The 20529-nt window shown below is 34.2% G+C and overlaps 1 protein-coding gene across 1 annotated transcript; it reads right to left on the reverse strand.

Annotated features, from left to right (window-relative positions):
* Positions 1–160: 160 nt before the first annotated feature.
* LOC128192080 (mucin-2-like) lies at positions 161–19102 on the reverse strand. The gene is made up of 21 exons (XM_052864518.1): positions 19036–19102; positions 18820–18876; positions 18701–18727; positions 18207–18236; positions 18082–18108; positions 17294–17424; positions 15807–15872; positions 7931–7979; positions 7728–7841; positions 7175–7207; positions 7028–7054; positions 6787–6816; positions 5890–5916; positions 5627–5757; positions 4314–4379; positions 4183–4231; positions 3295–4086; positions 2810–2950; positions 2676–2714; positions 2062–2221; positions 161–440 (listed from the first exon to the last, which is right to left on the reverse strand). The coding sequence occupies exons 1-21, from the start codon at positions 19067–19069 to the stop codon at positions 260–262; spliced, it is 2211 nt and encodes a 736-aa protein (XP_052720478.1). The 5' UTR covers positions 19070–19102; the 3' UTR covers positions 161–259.
* Positions 19103–20529: the final 1427 nt, after the last annotated feature.

Consider the following 20529-nt stretch of genomic DNA (forward strand, 5'->3'; position numbering starts at 1 on the left):
AGTTGAAATCTCTACGAATTTTCAGTTAATGACTACACACTTAAAACAGTTGAGAGAAGTAGTAGTACTTATAGGTAAATGACACCAATAGCTTTAAAGTATTCATGTTGACTTGATAGGGATAGATACACACTGTAAGAAAATAACCCGAAGAGGCATATAATTCGAAGATGATGTATAGATAACACTGATACACAATATACACTGATGTATTAAATTGGCCATGGTGTGAGGTAGACTGTAGCATAGAGAGGTTAGGTTAGGTTTTGGTGTAGAAGGTACTGTGGTCGGGGACCAGCCTCGTGTTGCACCCGTCCCCCCTGCAGCAAAAGTGACAGCTGAACTCCCCACTGGTCAGTACCTGACCGAAGCGCGTGCAGTGGTCCTGGTCTGACGTCTGGGCTAGCCAGTCCGTCTCACACGTCTGTCTGTTCACGCACCTGTAGAACACATAACAAATTTGTAGGAAACGATGCCATTTCTGTAGATACACAATATGGACGCACTTGATGAAGAAAAAATAAGGCGGGTTAATGACACATCTTAAGAAACAGATCACGCCTAGAGAAAGAAGGTATTAAAGAAAGAAAATGCAGCAAGAGTTGAGAAAGGAGGTATAGCTGTAGAAACTCAAGAAGAGTTGAGAAACGAGGTATGACCCTAGGAACCACAAGAAGAGTTGAGAAGGGAGGTACATGTATGGCTGTCGCAAACACAAGAAGAGTTGAGAAAAGAGGGTTATAAAAAGGAGGTAGGACTGTATGGGAAATACAAGAAGAGTTGAGAGAGGAGATATTGCTGTAGGAAACACAAAAAAATTTGAGAAAGGAGGTATGGCTGTGGTTGGAAACTTAAGAAGAGTTGAGAAAGGAGGTATGACACTAGGGACTACAAAAAGAGTTGAGAAAGGAGGTATGGCTGTATGGGAAACAAAAGGAGAGTTAAAGAAAGGAGGTATGGCTGTATGGAAAACTTAAGAAGAGTTTAGAAAGGAGGTATGACACAAGGAACCACAAGAAGAGTTGAAAAAGGAGGTTTTGCTGTTGGAAACACAAAGAAGTTGAGAAACGAGGTATGACTGTATGGGAAACACGAGAAGAGTTGAGAAAGGAGGTATGGCTGTATGTTAAACACAAGAAGAGTTGAGAAAGGAGGTATGGCTGTAAGAAACACAAGAAGAGTTGAGGAACGAGGTATTGCTGTATGGGATATACAAGAGTTAAGAGAGGAGAGTTGAAAAAGGAGGTATTGCTGTAGGATATAAAACAAAAGTTAAGAAAGGATATCTGATTCTAAGAAACAAAACACGTATGTAGGAATAAAATACACAGATACATACATGTATATATACTATAGTAGGGGAAAATACACAGATACATATATGTATATATACTATAGTAGGGGAAATAACACAGATACATACATGTATATATACTATAGTAAGAGAAAATACACAGATACATACATGTATATATACTATAGTAAGAGAAAATACACAGATACATACATGTATATATACTATAGTAGGGGAAATTACACAGATACATACATGTATATATACTATAGTAGGGGAAAATACACAGATACATATATGTATATATACTATAGTAGGGGAAAATACACAGATACATACATGTATATATACTATAGTAGGGGAAAATACACAGATACATACATGTATATATACTATAGTAAGAGAAAATACACAAATACATACATGTATATATACTATAGTAGGGGAAAATACACAGATACATACATGTATATATACTATAGTAAGAGAAAATACACAGATACATACATGTATATATACTATAGTAGGGGAAATTACACAGATACATACATGTATATATACTATAGTAGGGGAAAATACACAGATACATACGTGTATATATACTATAGTAGGGGAAAATACACAGATACATATATGTATTTATATACTATAGTAGGGGAAATTGGTTCTTTACACCAAACCAAACATTTACATACTCATGACAAAAAACTGAAAATAATACTATATTATGTTTGTACTATATACTGTTTGTACGAAACATCTAAAACCTTTTGTATATGTGATCATTTCCTGATGTGTCATGGTGTATATCGGTCATGCAGAAGTCCAGACCCGCGGGACAGGGGGTCGAGGGTGCGGTGTACACCTGCAGGGTGGAGCAAGGGCTGGAGGAGGCCAGGTCCCCACACTGGTGACAGTTCCGGGGAGCTGTCACAAAATGTCAGTACATGTAGTTAGTTTGGATGAATAATTGGGGTGGCAATTTCGGCGTGTTTTTATTCTTCAAAACTTAAAGCTGCTTTTTGTTGAGAGGTCACACGCGAAAACATTTCCAAGTGATTAGAAGCGATTCAATGTGAAGAAGTTTGTAACACTAGAGTTGGAAAAAATTGAATCGCTGTTAAACATCAAATAAAAATGCAATTTGTAATGATCATTGAGCTCTTTGCAAATATTATTTCGAAAGACGTTACTAAATATTTTAGCGTTTGCTAGGATTCATTGGATAGGATCACATACTGCATTAAAAGTAAAACATTTCACCAGTGAATTGCAATTAAATTTTTGAAACCAAAAAGCAAAGAAAATCGAATCGAACGATTTACTCATGACGAAAGAGAAAGAGAATATAATAACATAACTGAACAAATGATCTTCTAACCTGCCGTAGTTTGGGGTTTCACGGAAAACGACTGACAGTCTGTAACGAGAAATACATACATTTTGTAATCTTCAAATTTCGTTTGGACGATTTCAACTGACAAAGCGTCTCCATGATATTATGTTAGAACCTACATTCCTGACACCTGTTGCAGAAAAGTGCGCAACTGTCGAAGAAGTCCCTGCTATCGCCGTCTATAGGCTTGTTGCACGCTCCAGTGTTGGCGTGATACACGGCACAGAACCCCTCACTACGACACTGGTGCTGGGGGCTGTCTAAAAGAACGACAGAAGTGGTGCCATTAAGTTAAGTGGTAGCAAGGTGTTATTCATGTACCTTTCAAATTACGTAAGAGTTCCACATTTATATGAAACATGCCCAATTTGCACCAGAAAACAAAGTAAGCTTTTCTACATACATGTAATTTGCTTTGGGGAAAATTCTAACATTGCTTTTTGTTCAATCTTGCATCTATTTCTAGAGTTGGATCAACGCAATTTATAAACTAAAGCTATCGACCAAAGCATAGATCTTCACTTACTACTCGGGTATTTTGATTTGATCTCATGGACATTTGCTCTAAATACTCTTTATAAGAAGGACTTGTGAAGGTACATACTAGAGCAAATTGTAGAGCTAGATGCTGTTGTGGTCACTGATGGTTTAGTCGATGTCATCGGTTTTGATGTCGTCGTCATCGGTTTTGATGTTGTCGTCATTGGTTTTGATGTTGTCGTCATTGGTTTTGATGTTGTCGTCTTTGAGGATGTTGAAGACTTTGTCGTTGAATTGGTAGGCGCACTAGTCGTTGTAGATGTAATAGGTGATGAAGTGGTTGTCGAGGGTGGTGTGGTTGATGGTTTAACAGTGGTTGATGTAGTGGTTGATGGTGAGGTTGTAGTAGAAGTATTAGTTGTTGGGGATGATGTAGTTGTGGATGGTATAGTGGTAGATGCGGTTGATGGATTTGAAGTAGTTGATGGAGAGGTAGTGGTAGAAGTAGTAGGTGTCGGGGATGTAGTATATGTCGATGGTATAGTGGTAGAGGTGGTTAATGGATTCAAAGTAATTGGTGGTGAAGTTGTGGGGGAAGATTTAGTTATTGAAGTGGTTGTCGAGGATGGTTTAGTTGTAGAAGTGGTTGTCGAGGATGGTGTGGTGGTTGAAGTGGTTGTCGGGGATGTTGTGCTGGTTGAAGTGGTTGTCGGGGATGGTGTGGTGGTTGAAGTGGTTGTCGGGGATGTTGTAGTGGTTGAAGTGGTTGTCGGGGATGGTGTGGTGGTTGAAGTGGTTGTCGGGGATGGTGTGGTGGTTGAAGTAGTTGTCGTGGATGGTGTGGTGGTTGAAGTGGGTGTGGTTTTTATTGTGGTAGTTGTAATAAGTGACAAGATATTTCCAATCAAATCCATTTCTGTTAGGATACAGATGTTAACAAACGTTAACAATACATTTTGTTTGAAAAGAACTTTAAAAATCGTACTCATTGAAATCTTATTGATAAATCTACCTGTTTGGGTTCTGTTGTTGCAGAAGTCTGTGGAACAGGTGAGTTGATGCTGTAACAAAATATTATAGAACTATAGCCTAAGTTGTGCATTGAGTAATCCCCCTTTCCCCCTAACATTTTTTCAATTTTACCTGATTTGTATGTCCAGCTACACAACCCCTTTTATAAGCATCTCTGTGACCCTCATTAAAACACATCTAAAAAAAAAGTATCAATTTTACTCAATATTTTATCAAATAAGTTCAAGAGCATTGCAAAAGAAGTAAAGGGGAATAACAGGAGCTCCCTTTGACTTCCAACATACAAATGGATCTCTCTAATCTCTTCTTGTCACACTGAACAAATTGGCTGTTACTTTGAAAAACGCTGAAGGATGGCACAAACTGACGCACTACTACAGCTTGCAGAGTTGTAATAATTTCCCTAAATGGAAGAATTGGACATTGCATGCAAGGTACTGATCGACAGAAATAACCACTTACATATTTAAACTTATGGATTAACTAAGAGAGATACGTACGTTCATACAGGTATGTTTTTTCTGTATTACTCGATGCTGTCCAATAACTTTATATTTATTAAGATAAGGGATGTTCTCTTCCGCTCTAAGTAAAATAATAAAAATGCAACCTTCTGTTCCAAATTAACATTATATGAATTAGTGCCTGTTTGGGACGGTTACAGTTAGAAATTGACTCTCCCAACAAAACAATTGTCAACCGACGCAAAGCGGAGGTCGACAATGGTTTCGAGTGGTGTCAATTTCAACCGTTACCCTCCCAATTTAAACAGACACTATTTATTTTATTATACTGAATGACTTAATTTTAAAGAAAACTTTACTGCTTTTATTTTTATTATTTATTGGCACTATTTCAAACCGACTTCTTTAAGAATGACGTGAATTCTAAGGCGAACCGTACGCGCATAATTTACACGCATGTAATAATTCGCAGTGTTCCTTACTCTCCTGGTGTATGACATTATCATCTTACATTTATTTACCGCTCCAGTTTTACAGATAATATATGTTACATACTTTCCAGTTCTTAGATAATTCATGTTACCTACCGCTCCAAGTTTACCGTTATTGCAACATGCTAACTACTTAGAGGTTTACAGATAATACACTTAATTAACCCACTGCTCTAGTTAACAGATTAGGTTACCTACCTCGAGGTAAAAGATAATAGATATTACCTACCTTCAGGTTTACAGATAATACAATTTGCACACCGCTCCAGGTTTACAATTAATCCACAGCTCCAGGTTTACAGTTAACCCAGAGCTCCAGGTTAACAGTTAAGGTTACATACCTTCAGGTTTACAGATAATGCATGTTACCTACCGCTCCACGTTTACAGATAATACACTTTACTCTCTGCTCCAGGTTTACAGTAAAGGTTACCTACCTCTATGTTTACAGATAATACATGTTACCTACCGCTCCAGGTTTACAGATAGCGATGACGTGTGATTCCTGATTGAAGTATTCATTATGATGACTAACGTCGTACACAGAGTAGAAACAAGCCACGAGAGATGTGGTCCGTAAAATGTCCAGGTACGGCGCAACTATTATAGAATCAGCCCGATAAATAGATTCATACGAAATACATGTACATGTGTACTTTGATATATATTTTTCAAATGGCTCAACAAAACTAATATTCTGAACAAATATGTTTAGTTTTTATTTCAACTTACGAATATGTGGTTCGATGTGCTGCAAATCTACAGAGATAATATAAATTATTCTTAAAGTACACGTTGCCATGGTATCGTATTGTGAATAATATACATGTATAACTCATTCATGAATACATTATACGGTGAGTAATCCCCTATCTGGCTTGCTTTAAACAAGGAATTTATATTTATACCACGTCTGTAGTCACATAAATGATATTTTTCTCTTTCAACAATTGTTCTCTCTTTTTTTTAAAACCAATAAGCATTAGAACAATCAATACTGTATAATTATTGATATACATTTACAGCTACCGAGTATGATTCCCTCTATTTCTTACGGAAACTTATTGTTAATTCATAGCTCTATAGAACAGTTGTAGAAACTGAAGCTCTATAGAACAGCTGTAGAAACTGACAGGACTGAAATCTACACGCCCCTATTATTGATTGGTCGAAACCTACAGCGACCTAAGAAAAAGTACGAACTGCACGAAATAATCATGATGATGTCAGACTCAGATTCCGATAGGAGACGTTTTGGCTGTTTCTTTTAGTTAAGTACTAACAATAAGTTGGTTATTTTCTTTTAGTACTTTTTAGGATCAATTTGTGAATTTGTTGAAAGAAAGCTGTCAATATAAACAATAAAATGCTTTTTCTGCAATGTCGTCACCTTCATATCCCGCATGAATCACCAAAGAAAACATTTTATTGTTTAAAAAATGCTTTCTTTGATGATTCATGCAAGTTATGAAGGTAGCGATCATTGCAGAAAAGATTAACATAACCCGCGGTTTTTTTTTTTGGCAAAGTCGACACCTTCATATCCAGCATAAATCACCAAAAGAAAGGATTTTATAAATAGAACAAAATAATTTGGTTGACTAATTATACAATACAAATTGTACTCACTTAACCGACAGGCTGCCTTTATCTCGGCGTCTGAGAGGAAAAAATATACAGACATTTTTATGAATATTCTAAAACAATTGTGACATTGTTTAATCATCATCTTAGCACAACATCGGTTGCAAGAACAAAAATGAGGACTGAATTACTTTACATGAAAGTCCTTGGACTACATTGTTCAATTAAAGTATTTTCTTGTTTTTTGTACAAATTGGGATCAGATGAAAATAAAATGTATACGTACTGCTCTGCGAGAAATCTAACACTGACGCTGAAAAATAGCAAAATCAATTTTTATTTCAACAACTTTTATAACATTAGTACATGTATAAGTAATTTAAACATTTTATATTCCATAATTTCATGGTACTGAAATATACTTAAAGTATACCTTTTCTGAAGATGTCTTCGCAGGTCATTGAATCTAATTAACAAATAAAATACAAATATCAATGAGAGTATTCAAATCTTCTTGTATGTAGAATATGAAAAGTGTGAATGACAGCCATAATGTTGGACTGAACATGATGCATAAAATACATATTGGGGAGGATATGAAGAATGGTATCTTTTATTCTTATTCAAGAATAAAAATTTCGCCAAATACGGTCACATATGAAGTGCTACGTGTATGTAATTAGGTCTGCATGCTTAACCTTAACTATGTTTCATCTTAATCTGGTAATACCTTGTATGAAATTTAAAAGAAACGATTTTTTACCTTTTCAAAAGAGAGGTTTTTTGGATTTGTGTGTGTGTGTGGAAGGTTTTTTATTACTTTTTTTGTTATGCTTTTCTTGTTTTACTTTGTGAATAACTAATCATCATTGCACGACTTAAGAAAATATCAAACAATATAATCAGAACTTCATTAGCTCGTGGGTTTAGGTAAATTTTAATTCCCTTTAGAGTTCCCCATTTTTAAAGCAAAAGTTTTTGTTTACCTGTGTAAAGTTGACGCACTGGTGTGGTTGCCATGGGAACTGTGCTAGTTGTCGACCCAGATAATGACGTGGTCTTCGTTAAAGTTGAGAGTATGTTATTTACCAAATCCAACTCTGTTTGAAAAACACATGAGATAAAACAGATTATTTATGAACTCATTTTCGAGAGCACTGGTAAAGAGCTTTGTCTAATGACCCCCTACCTGTTTGGGTTCGATTGTTACAGAAGTCTCCAGTACATGCTGCTTGGTGCTAAAACAAACCAATGGACAACTGAATATCTGTCATAAACAACCAATGTACTACTGAATATCTGTCATAAACAAACCAATGTACTACTCAATATCTGTCAGAAATACACTAATGTACTACTGAATAACTGTCAGAAATACACCAATGTACTACTCAATATCTGTCAGAAATACACCAATGTACTACTGAATGTACTACGGAATATCTGTCAGAAATACACCAATGTACTACTGAATATCTGTCAGAGATAAACCAATGTACTACTCAATATCTGTCAGAAATACACCAATGTACTACTGAATATCTGTCAGAGATAAACCAATGTACTATTAAATATCTGTCAGAAATACACCAATGTACTACCGAATATCTGTCAGAAATAAACCAATGTACTACTGTCTATCTGTCAGAAATAAACCAATTTACTACTGAATATCTGTCAGAAATAAACCATATCTGTCAGAAATAAACCAATGTACTACTGTCTATCTGTCAGAAATACACCAATGTACTACTAAATAACTGCCAGAAATACACCAATGTACTATTGAATAACTGTCAGAAATACACCAATGTACAACGGAATATCTGTCAGAAATAAACCAATGTACTACTGAATATCTGTAAGAAATACACCAATGTACTACTGAATATCTGTCAGAGATACACCAATGTTTTACTGAATAACTGTCAGAAATACACCAATGTTTTACTGAATATCTGTCAGAAACAAACCAATGTACTACTGAATACTAGTATCTGTCAGAAATACACCAATGTACTACTGAATGTACTACTCAATATCTGTCAGAAATACACCAATGTACTACTGAATATCTGTCAGAAATACACCAATGTACTACTGAATATCTGTCAGAAATAAACCAATGTACTACTGAATATCTGTCAGAGATAAACCAATGTACTACTGAATATCTGTCAGAAATAAACCAATGTACTACTCAATATCTGTCAGAAATAAACCAATGTACTACTCAATATCTGTCAGAAATACACCAATGTACTACTGAATATCTGTCAGAAATAAACCAATGTATTTCTGAATATCTGTCAGAAATACACCAATGTACTACTCAATATCTGTCAGAAATACACCAATGTACTACTCAATATCTGTCAGAAATAAACCAATGTACTACTCAATATCTGTCAGAAATACACCAATGTACTACTGAATATCTGTCAGAAATAAACCAATGTACTACTGAATATCTGTCAGAAATACACCAATGTACTACTGAATATCTGTCAGAGATAAACCAATGTACTACTGAATATCTGTCAGAAATACACCAATGTACTACTGAATATCTGTCAGAAATACACCAATGTACTACTGAATATCTGTCAGAGATAAACCAATGTACTACTGAATATCTGTCAGAGATACACCAATGTACTACTGAATATCTGTCAGAAATACACCAATGTACTACTGAATATCTGTCAGAAATACACCAATGTTCTACTGAATATCTGTCAGAAATAAACCAATGTACTACTCAATATCTGTCAGAAATAAACCAATGTACTACTGAATATCTGTCAGAAATACACCAATGTACTACTGAATATCTGTCAGAAATACACCAATGTACTACTGAATATCTGTCAGAGATAAACCAATGTACTACTGAATATCTGTCAGAAATACACCAATGTAGTACTGAATATCTGTCAGAAATACACCAATGTACTACTGAATATCTGTCAGAAATACACCAATGTACTACTGAATATCTGTCAGAAATACACCAATGTACTACTGAATATCTGTCAGAAATACACCAATGTTCTACTGAATATCTGTCAGAAATAAACCAATGTACTACTCAATATCTGTCAGAAATAAACCAATGTACTACTCAATATCTGTCAGAGATACACCAATGTAATACACCAATGTATTTCTGAATATCTGTCAGAAATACACCAATGTACTACTGAATATCTGTCAGAAATACACCAATGTACTACTGAATATCTGTCAGAAATACACCAATGTACTACCAAATATCTGTCAGAAATACACCAATGTACTACTGAATATCTGTCAGAAATAAACCAATGTACTACTGAATATCTGTCAGAAATACACCAATGTACTACTGAATATCTGTCAGAAATAAACCAATGTACTACTCAATATCTGTCAGAAATACACCAATGTACTACTGAATATCTGTCAGAAATACACCAATGTACTACTGTCTATCTGTAAGAGATAAACCAATGTACTACTGAATATCTGTCAGAAATACACCAATGTACTACTGAATATCTGTCAGAAATACACCAATGTTCTACTGAATATCTGTCAGAGATAAACCAATGTACTACTGAATATCTGTCAGAAATACACCAATGTACTACTGTCTATCTGTCAGAGATAAACCAATGTACTACTGAATATCTGTCAGAGATAAACCAATGTACTACTGAATATCTGTCAGAAATACACCAATGTACTACTGTCTATCTGTCAGAGATAAACCAATGTACTACTGCATATCTGTCAGAGATAAACCAATGTACTACTGAATATCTGTCAGAGATAAACCAATGTACTACTGAATATCTGTCAGAGATAAACCAATGTACTACTGAATATCTGTCAGAGATAAACCAATGTACTACTGAATATCTGTCAGAGATAAACCAATGTACTACTGAATATCTGTCAGAAATACACCAATGTACTACTGAATATCTGTCAGTGATAAACCAATGTACTACTGAATACTAGTATCTGTCAGAAATACACCAATGTACTACTGTGTATCTGTCAGAGATAAACCAATGTACTACTGAATATCTGTCAGAGATAAACCAATGTACTACTGAATATCTGTCAGAGATAAACCAATGTACTACTGAATATCTGTCAGAAATACACCAATGTACTACTGAATATCTGTCAGAGATAAACCAATGTACTACTGAATATCTGTCAGAAATACACCAATGTACTACTCAATATCTGTCAGAGATAAACCAATGTACTACTGAATATCTGTCAGAAATAAACCAATGTACTACTGAATATCTGTCAGAAATACACCAATGTACTACTCAATATCTGTCAGAGATAAACCAATGTACTACTGAATATCTGTCAGAGATAAACCAATGTACTACTGAATATCTGTCAGAAATACACCAATGTACTACTGTCTATCTGTCAGAGATAAACCAATGTACTACTGAATATCTGTCAGAAATAAACCAATGTACTACTCAATATCTGTCAGAAATACACCAATGTACTACTCAATATCTGTCAGAGATAAACCAATGTACTACTGAATATCTGTCAGAGATAAACCAATGTACTACTCAATATCTGTCAGAAATAAACCAATGTACTACTGAATATCTGTCAGAAATAAACCAATGTACTACTGAATATCTGTCAGAAATAAACCAATGTACTACTGAATATCTGTCAGAAATAAAACAATGTACTACTCAATATCTGTCAGAAATACACTAATGTACTACTGAATAACTGTCAGAAATACACTAATGTACTACTGTCTATCTGTCAGAAATACACCAATGTACTACTCAATATCTGTCAGAGATAAACCAATGTACTACTGAATATCTGTCAGAGATAAACCAATGTACTACTCAATATCTGTCAGAAATAAACCAATGTACTACTGAATATCTGTCAGAAATAAACCAATGTACTACTGAATATCTGTCAGAAATAAACCAATGTACTACTCAATATCTGTCAGAAATACACTAATGTACTACTGAATAACTGTCAGAAATACACTAATGTACTACTGTCTATCTGTCAGAAATACACCAATGTACTACTCAATATCTGTCAGAGATAAACCAATGTACTACTGAATATCTGTCAGAGATAAACCAATGTACTACTCAATATCTGTCAGAAATAAACCAATGTACTACTGAATATCTGTCAGAAATAAACCAATGTACTACTGAATATCAGAAATAAACCAATGTACTACTGAATATCTGTCAGAAATAAACCAATGTACTACTCAATATCTGTCAGAAATACACTAATGTACTACTGAATAACTGTCAGAAATACCCTAATGTACTACTGTCTATCTGTCAGAAATACACCAATGTACTACTCAATATCTGTCAGAAATACACCAATGTACTACTGTCTATCTGTCAGAGATAAACCAATGTACTACTGAATAACTGTCAGAAATACACTAATGTACTACTGTCTATCTGTCAGAAATACACCAATGTACTACTCAATATCTGTCAGAAATACACCAATGTACTACTGTTTATCTGTCAGAGATAAACCAATGTACTACTGAATATCTGTCAGAAATAAACCAATGTACTACTCAATATCTGTCAGAAATACACTAATGTACTACTGAATAACTGTCAGAAATACACTAATGTACTACTGTCTATCTGTCAGAAATACACCAATGTACTACTCAATATCTGTCAGAGATAAACCAATGTACTACTGAATATCTGTCAGAGATAAACCAATGTACTACTCAATATCTGTCAGAAATACACCAATGTACTACTGAATATCTGTCAGAAATAAACCAATGTACTACTGAATATCTGTCAGAAATAAACCAATGTACTACTCAATATCTGTCAGAAATACACTAATGTACTACTGAATAACTGTCAGAAATACACTAATGTACTACTGTCTATCTGTCAGAAATACACCAATGTACTACTCAATATCTGTCAGAGATAAACCAATGTACTACTGAATATCTGTCAGAAATACACCAATGTACTACTGAATATCTGTCAGAAATACACCAATGTACTACTGAATATCTGTCAGAAATACACCAATGTATTACTGAATATCTGTCAGAAATACACCAATGTATTACTGAATATCTGTCAGACACAAACCAATATATTTCTGTCAGAGATACACCAATGTAATACACCAATGTACTACTGAATATCTGTCAGAAATACACCAATGTACTACTGAATATCTGTCAGAAATACACCAATGTACTACTGAATATCTGTCAGAAATACACCAATGTACTACTGAATATCTGTCAGAAATACACCAATGTACTACTGAATATCTGTCAGAAATAAACCAATGTACTACTGAATATCTGTCAGAAATAAACCAATGTACTACTCAATATCTGTCAGAAATACACTAATGTACTACTGAATAACTGTCAGAAATACACTAATGTACTACTGTCTATCTGTCAGAAATACACCAATGTACTACTCAATATCTGTCAGAGATAAACCAATGTACTACTGAATATCTGTCAGAGATAAACCAATGTACTACTCAATATCTGTCAGAAATACACCAATGTACCACTGTTTATCTGTCAGAGATAAACCAATGTACTACTGAATATCTGTCAGAAATAAACCAATGTACTACTCAATATCTGTCAGAAATACACTAATGTACTACTGAATAACTGTCAGAAATACACCAATGTACTACTGTCTATCTGTCAGAAATACACCAATGTACTACTCAATATCTATCAGAGATAAACCAATGTACTACTGAATATCTGTCAGAGATAAACCAATGTACTACTCAATATCTGTCAGAAATACACCAATGTACTACTGAATATCTGTCAGAAATAAACCAATGTACTACTGAATATCTGTCAGAAATAAACCAATGTACTACTCAATATCTGTCAGAAATACACTAATGTACTACTGAATAACTGTCAGAAATACACTAATGTACTACTGTCTAACTGTCAGAAATACACTAATGTACTACTGAATATCTGTCAGAAATAAACCAATGTACTACTCAATATCTGTCAGAAATACACTAATGTACTACTGTCTATCTGTCAGAAATACACCAATGTACTACTGTATATCTGTCATAAATAAACCAATGTACTACTGAATATCTGTCATAAATAAACCAATGTATTTCTGAATATCTGTCAGAAATACACCAATGTACTACTCAATATCTGTCAGAAATACACCAATGTACTACTCAATATCTGTCAGAAATACACCAATGTACTACTGAATATCTGTCAGAAATACACCAATGTACTACTGAATATCTGTCAGAAATACACCAATGTACTACTGAATATCTGTCAGAAATACACCAATGTACTACTCAATATCTGTCAGAAATACACCAATGTACTACTGAATATCTGTCAGAAATACACCAATGTACTACTCAATATCTGTCAGAAATACACCAATGTACTACTCAATATCTGTCAGAAATACACCAATGTACTACTGAATATCTGTCAGAAATACACCAATGTACTACTCAATATCTGTCAGAAATACACCAATGTACTACTGAATATCTGTCAGAAATACACCAATGTACTACTGAATATCTGTCAGAAATACACCAATGTACTACTGTCTATCTGTCAGAAATACACCAATGTACTACTGTATATCTGTCATAAATAAACCAATGTACTACTGAATATCTGTCATAAATAAACCAATGTATTTCTGAATATCTGTCATAAATAAACCAATGTACTACTGAATATCTGTCATAAATAAACCAATGTATTTCTGAATATCTGTCAGAAATACACCAATGTACTACTCAATATCTGTCAGAAATACACCAATGTACTACTGAATATCTGTCAGAAATACACCAATGTACTACTGAATATCTGTCAGAAATACACCAATGTACTACTCAATATCTGTCAGAAATACACCAATGTACTACTCAATATCTGTCAGAAATACACCAATGTACTACTGAATATCTGTCAGAAATACACCAATGTACTACTCAATATCTGTCAGAAATACACCAATGTACTACTGAATATCTGTCAGAAATACACCAATGTACTACTGAATATCTGTCAGAAATACACCAATGTACTACTGAATATCTGTCAGAGATACACCAATGTACTGCTCAATATCTGTCAGAAATACACCAATGTACTACTGAATATCTGTCAGAAATACACCAATGTACTACTGAATATCTGTCAGAGATACACCAATGTACTGCTCAATATCTGTCAGAAATACACCAATGTACTACTGAATATCTGTCAGAAATACACCAATGTACTACTGAATATCTGTCAGAAATACACCAATGTACTACTGAATGTACTACTGAATATCTGTCAGAAATAAACCAATGTACTACTGAATATCTGTCAGAAATACACCAATGTACTACTGTCTATCTGTCAGAAATACACCAATGTACTACTGAATGTACTACGGAATATCTGTCAGAAATACACCAATGTACTACTGAATATCTGTCAGAAATACACCAATGTACTACTGTCTATCTGTCAGAAATACACCAATGTACTACTGAATGTACTACGGAATATCTGTCAGAAATACACCAATGTACTACTGAATATCTGTCAGAAATACACCAATGTACTACTGAATATCTGTCAGAAATACACCAATGTACTACTGAATATCTGTCAGAAATACACCAATGTACTACTGAATATCTGTCAGATTATTTCTCCATTGGTTGTTTTTTCTCTCTGCAGGTTCCAGGGTGCACTTCCTGTCTCTCTACATATTCTTCTTAGCTATATTTTTAAAAATGGTAAGTATAACTGTGTCTATCTGTGTCTGTCTGTCTGTCTCTCTCTTTCGTCTTACATTACTTTTCCTATCGACAGTTATACTTGTCCTCTTTTACAACCTCTCGTAGTTGTCCTATTTTCGCGTATCCATTGCTTTATCTATTGCACTCAATTCGAACTATTCACATAAACATGTATGTTTTCATGTAATGTTATTTACCTGGTTGGTGGGTCCATCAACGCATCCTCTCTCATACGCCTCGTTATGAAGTCTGTTAAGGCACATCTAAACAAAAGTTATCGTCATAATTCATGAACTTGGTATTATTCACGTGCGAGAAGGTTTAACGACGTTCGCGAGAAATTCGTGTTCGCAAATATTTATTGACACCAACATGCCTTATAATATCGCTTGTATTTGTTATAATTTATCACAATGACTTTGGTCGCAAAAACTAGTTGTAATGCTGTAAACCATTTATTCATTGTTCCTAATTGTGAAGTAAAGTCTTCGCATATTTAAGTTGATTAACAGTGTAAATGATGATGCCCATCCATAATGGCACCGACAACTTCAGATGTCACCTACTGATCAAGGTTTACAACGAGTATAATACTATTACCTTCTGCGAAAGGTTTAATATTACCTGCCGCTTCATGTTTGTACACATGTATAATAATTTTAGCTAACGATTCAAGTTTACAGAAACAATTTAATCTTACTTTGTTGGTAGATACTCCAGGTTTACACTTACTTTTACCCGGTGTTCCAGATTTACAGTGATCATAACCTACGACTTCAAGTTGATAAATAGTATCCGCTCCAATAAAGTTTACATTTATTGTTGCATGTTATCTTCTTCAATGTTTTCAAATTATTGATGTTACCTACAGCTCAAGGTTTACAGTTACAGATACCTACCGCTCAAGGTTTACTATTACGGTTTACGAATAATACATGTGCCTACTGGTCCAGGTTTACATATTGATAAAATGCAAAATACCTACCTTTAGTTTAACAGATAATAAATGTTACCTACCGCTCCAATAAAGTTTACATTTATTGTTACATGTTACCTACTTCAAGGTTTACAAATAATTGATGTTACCTACCGCTCCAGGTTTAAAGATAATACATTTTACATACCGCTCCAGGTTTACAGTTAACCAACCGCTCCAGGTTGACAGTTAACCCACCGCTCCAGGTTTACAGTTAACCCACTGCTCCAGATTACAGTTACAGTTACTTACTGCTCTATGTTTACAGATAATTCAAGTAACCTACCGCTCAAAGTTTACAGGTAAGGTTACTTACCTTAATGTTTACAGATAAAACATGTTACCTACCGCTCAAGGTTTACAGTTTAGGTTATCTACCTCAAGGCTTACAGGTGTATGTTATATATGTTACCTACCGCTCCAGGTTTGCATTAAGTTTACCTACCTCCATGTTTACAGATAATACATGTAACCTACCGCTCCAGGTTTGCATTAAGTTTACCTACCTTCATGTTTACAGATAATATATGTAACCTACCGCTCAGGTTTACAGTTAAGGTTACTTACCTCCATGTTAACAGATAATACGTTATATTATATATATATATAATATAACGTATTATCTGTTATATATATATATATATATATATATATATATATATATATATATATATATATATATATATATATATATATTTTTGTACCTACCGCTCCAGGTTTACAGATAGCGATGACGTGTGATTCCTGATTGAAGTATTCATTATGATGACTAACGTCGTATACAGAGTAGAAACAAGCCACGAGAGATGTGGTCCGTAAAATGTCCAGGTACGGCGCAACTATCAGATTCAGCAATGATCTATTATATATACTAGTTCTAGTATGTAGTAACTACGCCGAAATTTAATGATAAATGTGTTTTATTTTGTTGATTAAATAGCAAGTATATATTAATTCCTTTGTTTACTTTTTGAAACTTTATCGTCAAAGAAAATTCTTGGTAAAGTATGTTTGTTTTAAAGGGACATGGTGACGCCCAAACCCATGATACAGCAAATATCGAATGTTTACAAGATTTCCACATATTTTATCTCATATGAAAAGATGAACTTTTGAAAAATTACGGTGTTCTAAAGTTAATGAATCAAATTAAAAATAGAAAAATAGAATTACGCGTGGGGCCAACACAAAAATATTGAGTTTTCCTTCCCAAACAACTCGGTTTGTTTACATGTACAATTTCCAGATGAGTTTTATCGGCCAGAAAATTGATAGGCGATGACTTATGATGCGTGAAACCTTCCGTTTGATGAAATTTTGAGTAGCTCTTTTTATTTCATAATCAAAAAGTAAAACATCTATTTTGAGTCACCGTGCCACTTTAAAGATTTTATATGAAAAAAAAAAACAAACGTTGTTTTGCAGAATATGTAAAAAGCCGAAGAGAAAAAAATCAGAAGAAATACACTTCTTAAAAAGTTAGTATTACTACTTACGAACGTGCGGCTCTATGTGTTTCAAATCTAAAGAAAAATTATTCTGTGTTTTGAGTTGTTGATTAATAAATGAATTGTCGTAGCAAATAAAATAGAATACGCAATACTCAACAATTTTTACTTACTTAATCGGCATTTCACATTTATTTCAGCTCCTGCAAATATAGAAGATATCACCTAATTGTAAAGACATTGGTCTGAACATTGGGAAATCATTGATATTCATTGAATGCAATTACATGTATCTTATTACCATTTATTATATTTCACGGGCTCTTAATTTCCATAAAATCGCATTTCTTAGGTTTCAGCAAAAAGCGACGATTTAAAGTTCTAAACAAATACTGTATACTGGATTATTTTCGCCCCGTGTAATTTTCGCCCTTTTACACTTGCAAGCAGTTTCGCCCCGTATTGAGTACGCCTAGACACATTTGTGTTTAAAGAGAAATAATGCCCATTCTTAAATTTGCTCGCTGACAATGAGGACGAAAGGGGCGAAAATAAAACGAGGGCGAATATTTCCCTGTATACAGTATTTCTCCGACCTTGACACAATTAACTCAACAAATTGATAACTTTTTTTAAATTTCGTTACAAAAGAATATATTGTACTCACCACTTTGCGAAAAATCGAGTGTTGTGGCTGAAAATCAACGGAGGAAAAATAGAAAATTCGAAGATAAACTTTTCCAGGAAATTGTTTTGTTATAATCAGATAACTCTGCGGTACTGTACCTTTACTGAAGATTTCATCGCACGTGTAGGCTTCTAAGACCGGGAGAATGCACAGAACTTCAACATAGAATTGTACCGAGAAATAGAGAAGTAGATATAGATTACAGATCTCTATATATTTGTAACAGACATAAACCACTCAGCTGAGATAAAATTCCAGATTATAAACGTAAAGTAAGAGAAAAATCATTTTAATATAAATGTGTTAAGTCTCACCTATAGCCGACAGCAATGCACCACCAGATGTCATTGTAAAGTTAACAAGATGTAGAACAGTTAGTCTTAGTTCTTATCTCCGAGGAATTATAATAGAACCGAGTGTGTAACATTAATCCCCAAAGGTATTACTAAACATTTACATACTATTTCTCGTGTTTCAAACGTGTAGTTGACAGAATATGATTTCATATTTATATATAAACGCTATATCGTGATGGGGAGGGGTGCCTGTGCCCCTCCCTGGAGAATTAGACATCTCTGCATTTGTTGAGCAAGCAAAACACGCAATATGCAATGGAAGGTCTGCTGTTTTGCGGGACATGTTCATGTAAATAATTATCATTATAATTATCATTGGGCATTTTACCTTTGCGTAATAATATGATCAAAAGAAAAAAGGGCTTTTCAGAAAATAGATATGGACTGAACATTTTCTTTTATATATTAAGATAACAGTAGCCGGGAAAACCATCAATAATTAAGGTAACTTACTACACCCAGACTTCGATGCGGTTGTATATCGTCTTAGCTCAGTGGTTAAAGTATTGGGCTTCTGGACCGTACAGCATGAATTCGCAACCGTCTGGAGCTTTTGTTCATGTTTACTGAATTAAATTTTCGAAAAAGTAATTTTTCATCAAGAATTGCACATTTTTTGTCTATTTGATTTAAATACTACTTATTCATTATTATATCTATCATAATCCAGAAATTTTCTGCTGATTTGAGAAAATATTTAAAGGTTAAGTGAGCCACCTTAAGGCCAATGAGGCGTAGCACGTTTTCATTTCTCTACCTCTGAGTCTCAAATGGTTAATGATGTTATACAAAGAGAATGGCTCCGTTGTTTTGTTGTTAAAATACCAAGTGCATCGAAAAGAATTTTGAAGAAATAATAAAATTTTGCATTAAGAGATATCTGTGACCCTGACCCCTTATTTCAAGGAAAATTTCAAGGTCGTGACACAATGTAAAGAGGATTCTCTTAGAATCCATGCCTGTAAAGGCGTAGGTAAACTAGTACGTATCTCTGTTTATGTTGTCACAAGTCACACCTTGATCTATATAGTACATTTATTCGCTATCAGGGATTAGAAAACTCGGCCAAGTGTTCCCAGATATGTGTCATATAAAACCACGGTCAATCAAAAAGTATCAACGCACTTTTCTAATTCTGATTTTGGTAGTACTTCAGTGGTACTTTGTTCCTCTGTTCGATCGATCGAAAAGAAAATGCTCCTAACAACTATCCAATGTAAATTTTCATCAGTCCCCTTGAGAGGTCTAATATTCGAATTCATTTCTAACCAAAAGTGTGCAGAGATCAATCTTTTTTATCCCATGAAGCTTCGCGTATATAATGATAACAGTTTATATGCAGTAGGATGTACCGTTTTGACCTAATTGTGTAAATGTACCATTTATAAGATAAGTAAACCTACATATCAGACTATATAATGCTAGTTAAATTTTGATAATTTATCTGCAACA

This window comes from Crassostrea angulata, chromosome 7 (assembly GCF_025612915.1).
Source record: "Crassostrea angulata isolate pt1a10 chromosome 7, ASM2561291v2, whole genome shotgun sequence".
Taxonomy (NCBI): Eukaryota; Metazoa; Mollusca; class Bivalvia; order Ostreida; family Ostreidae; genus Magallana; species Magallana angulata.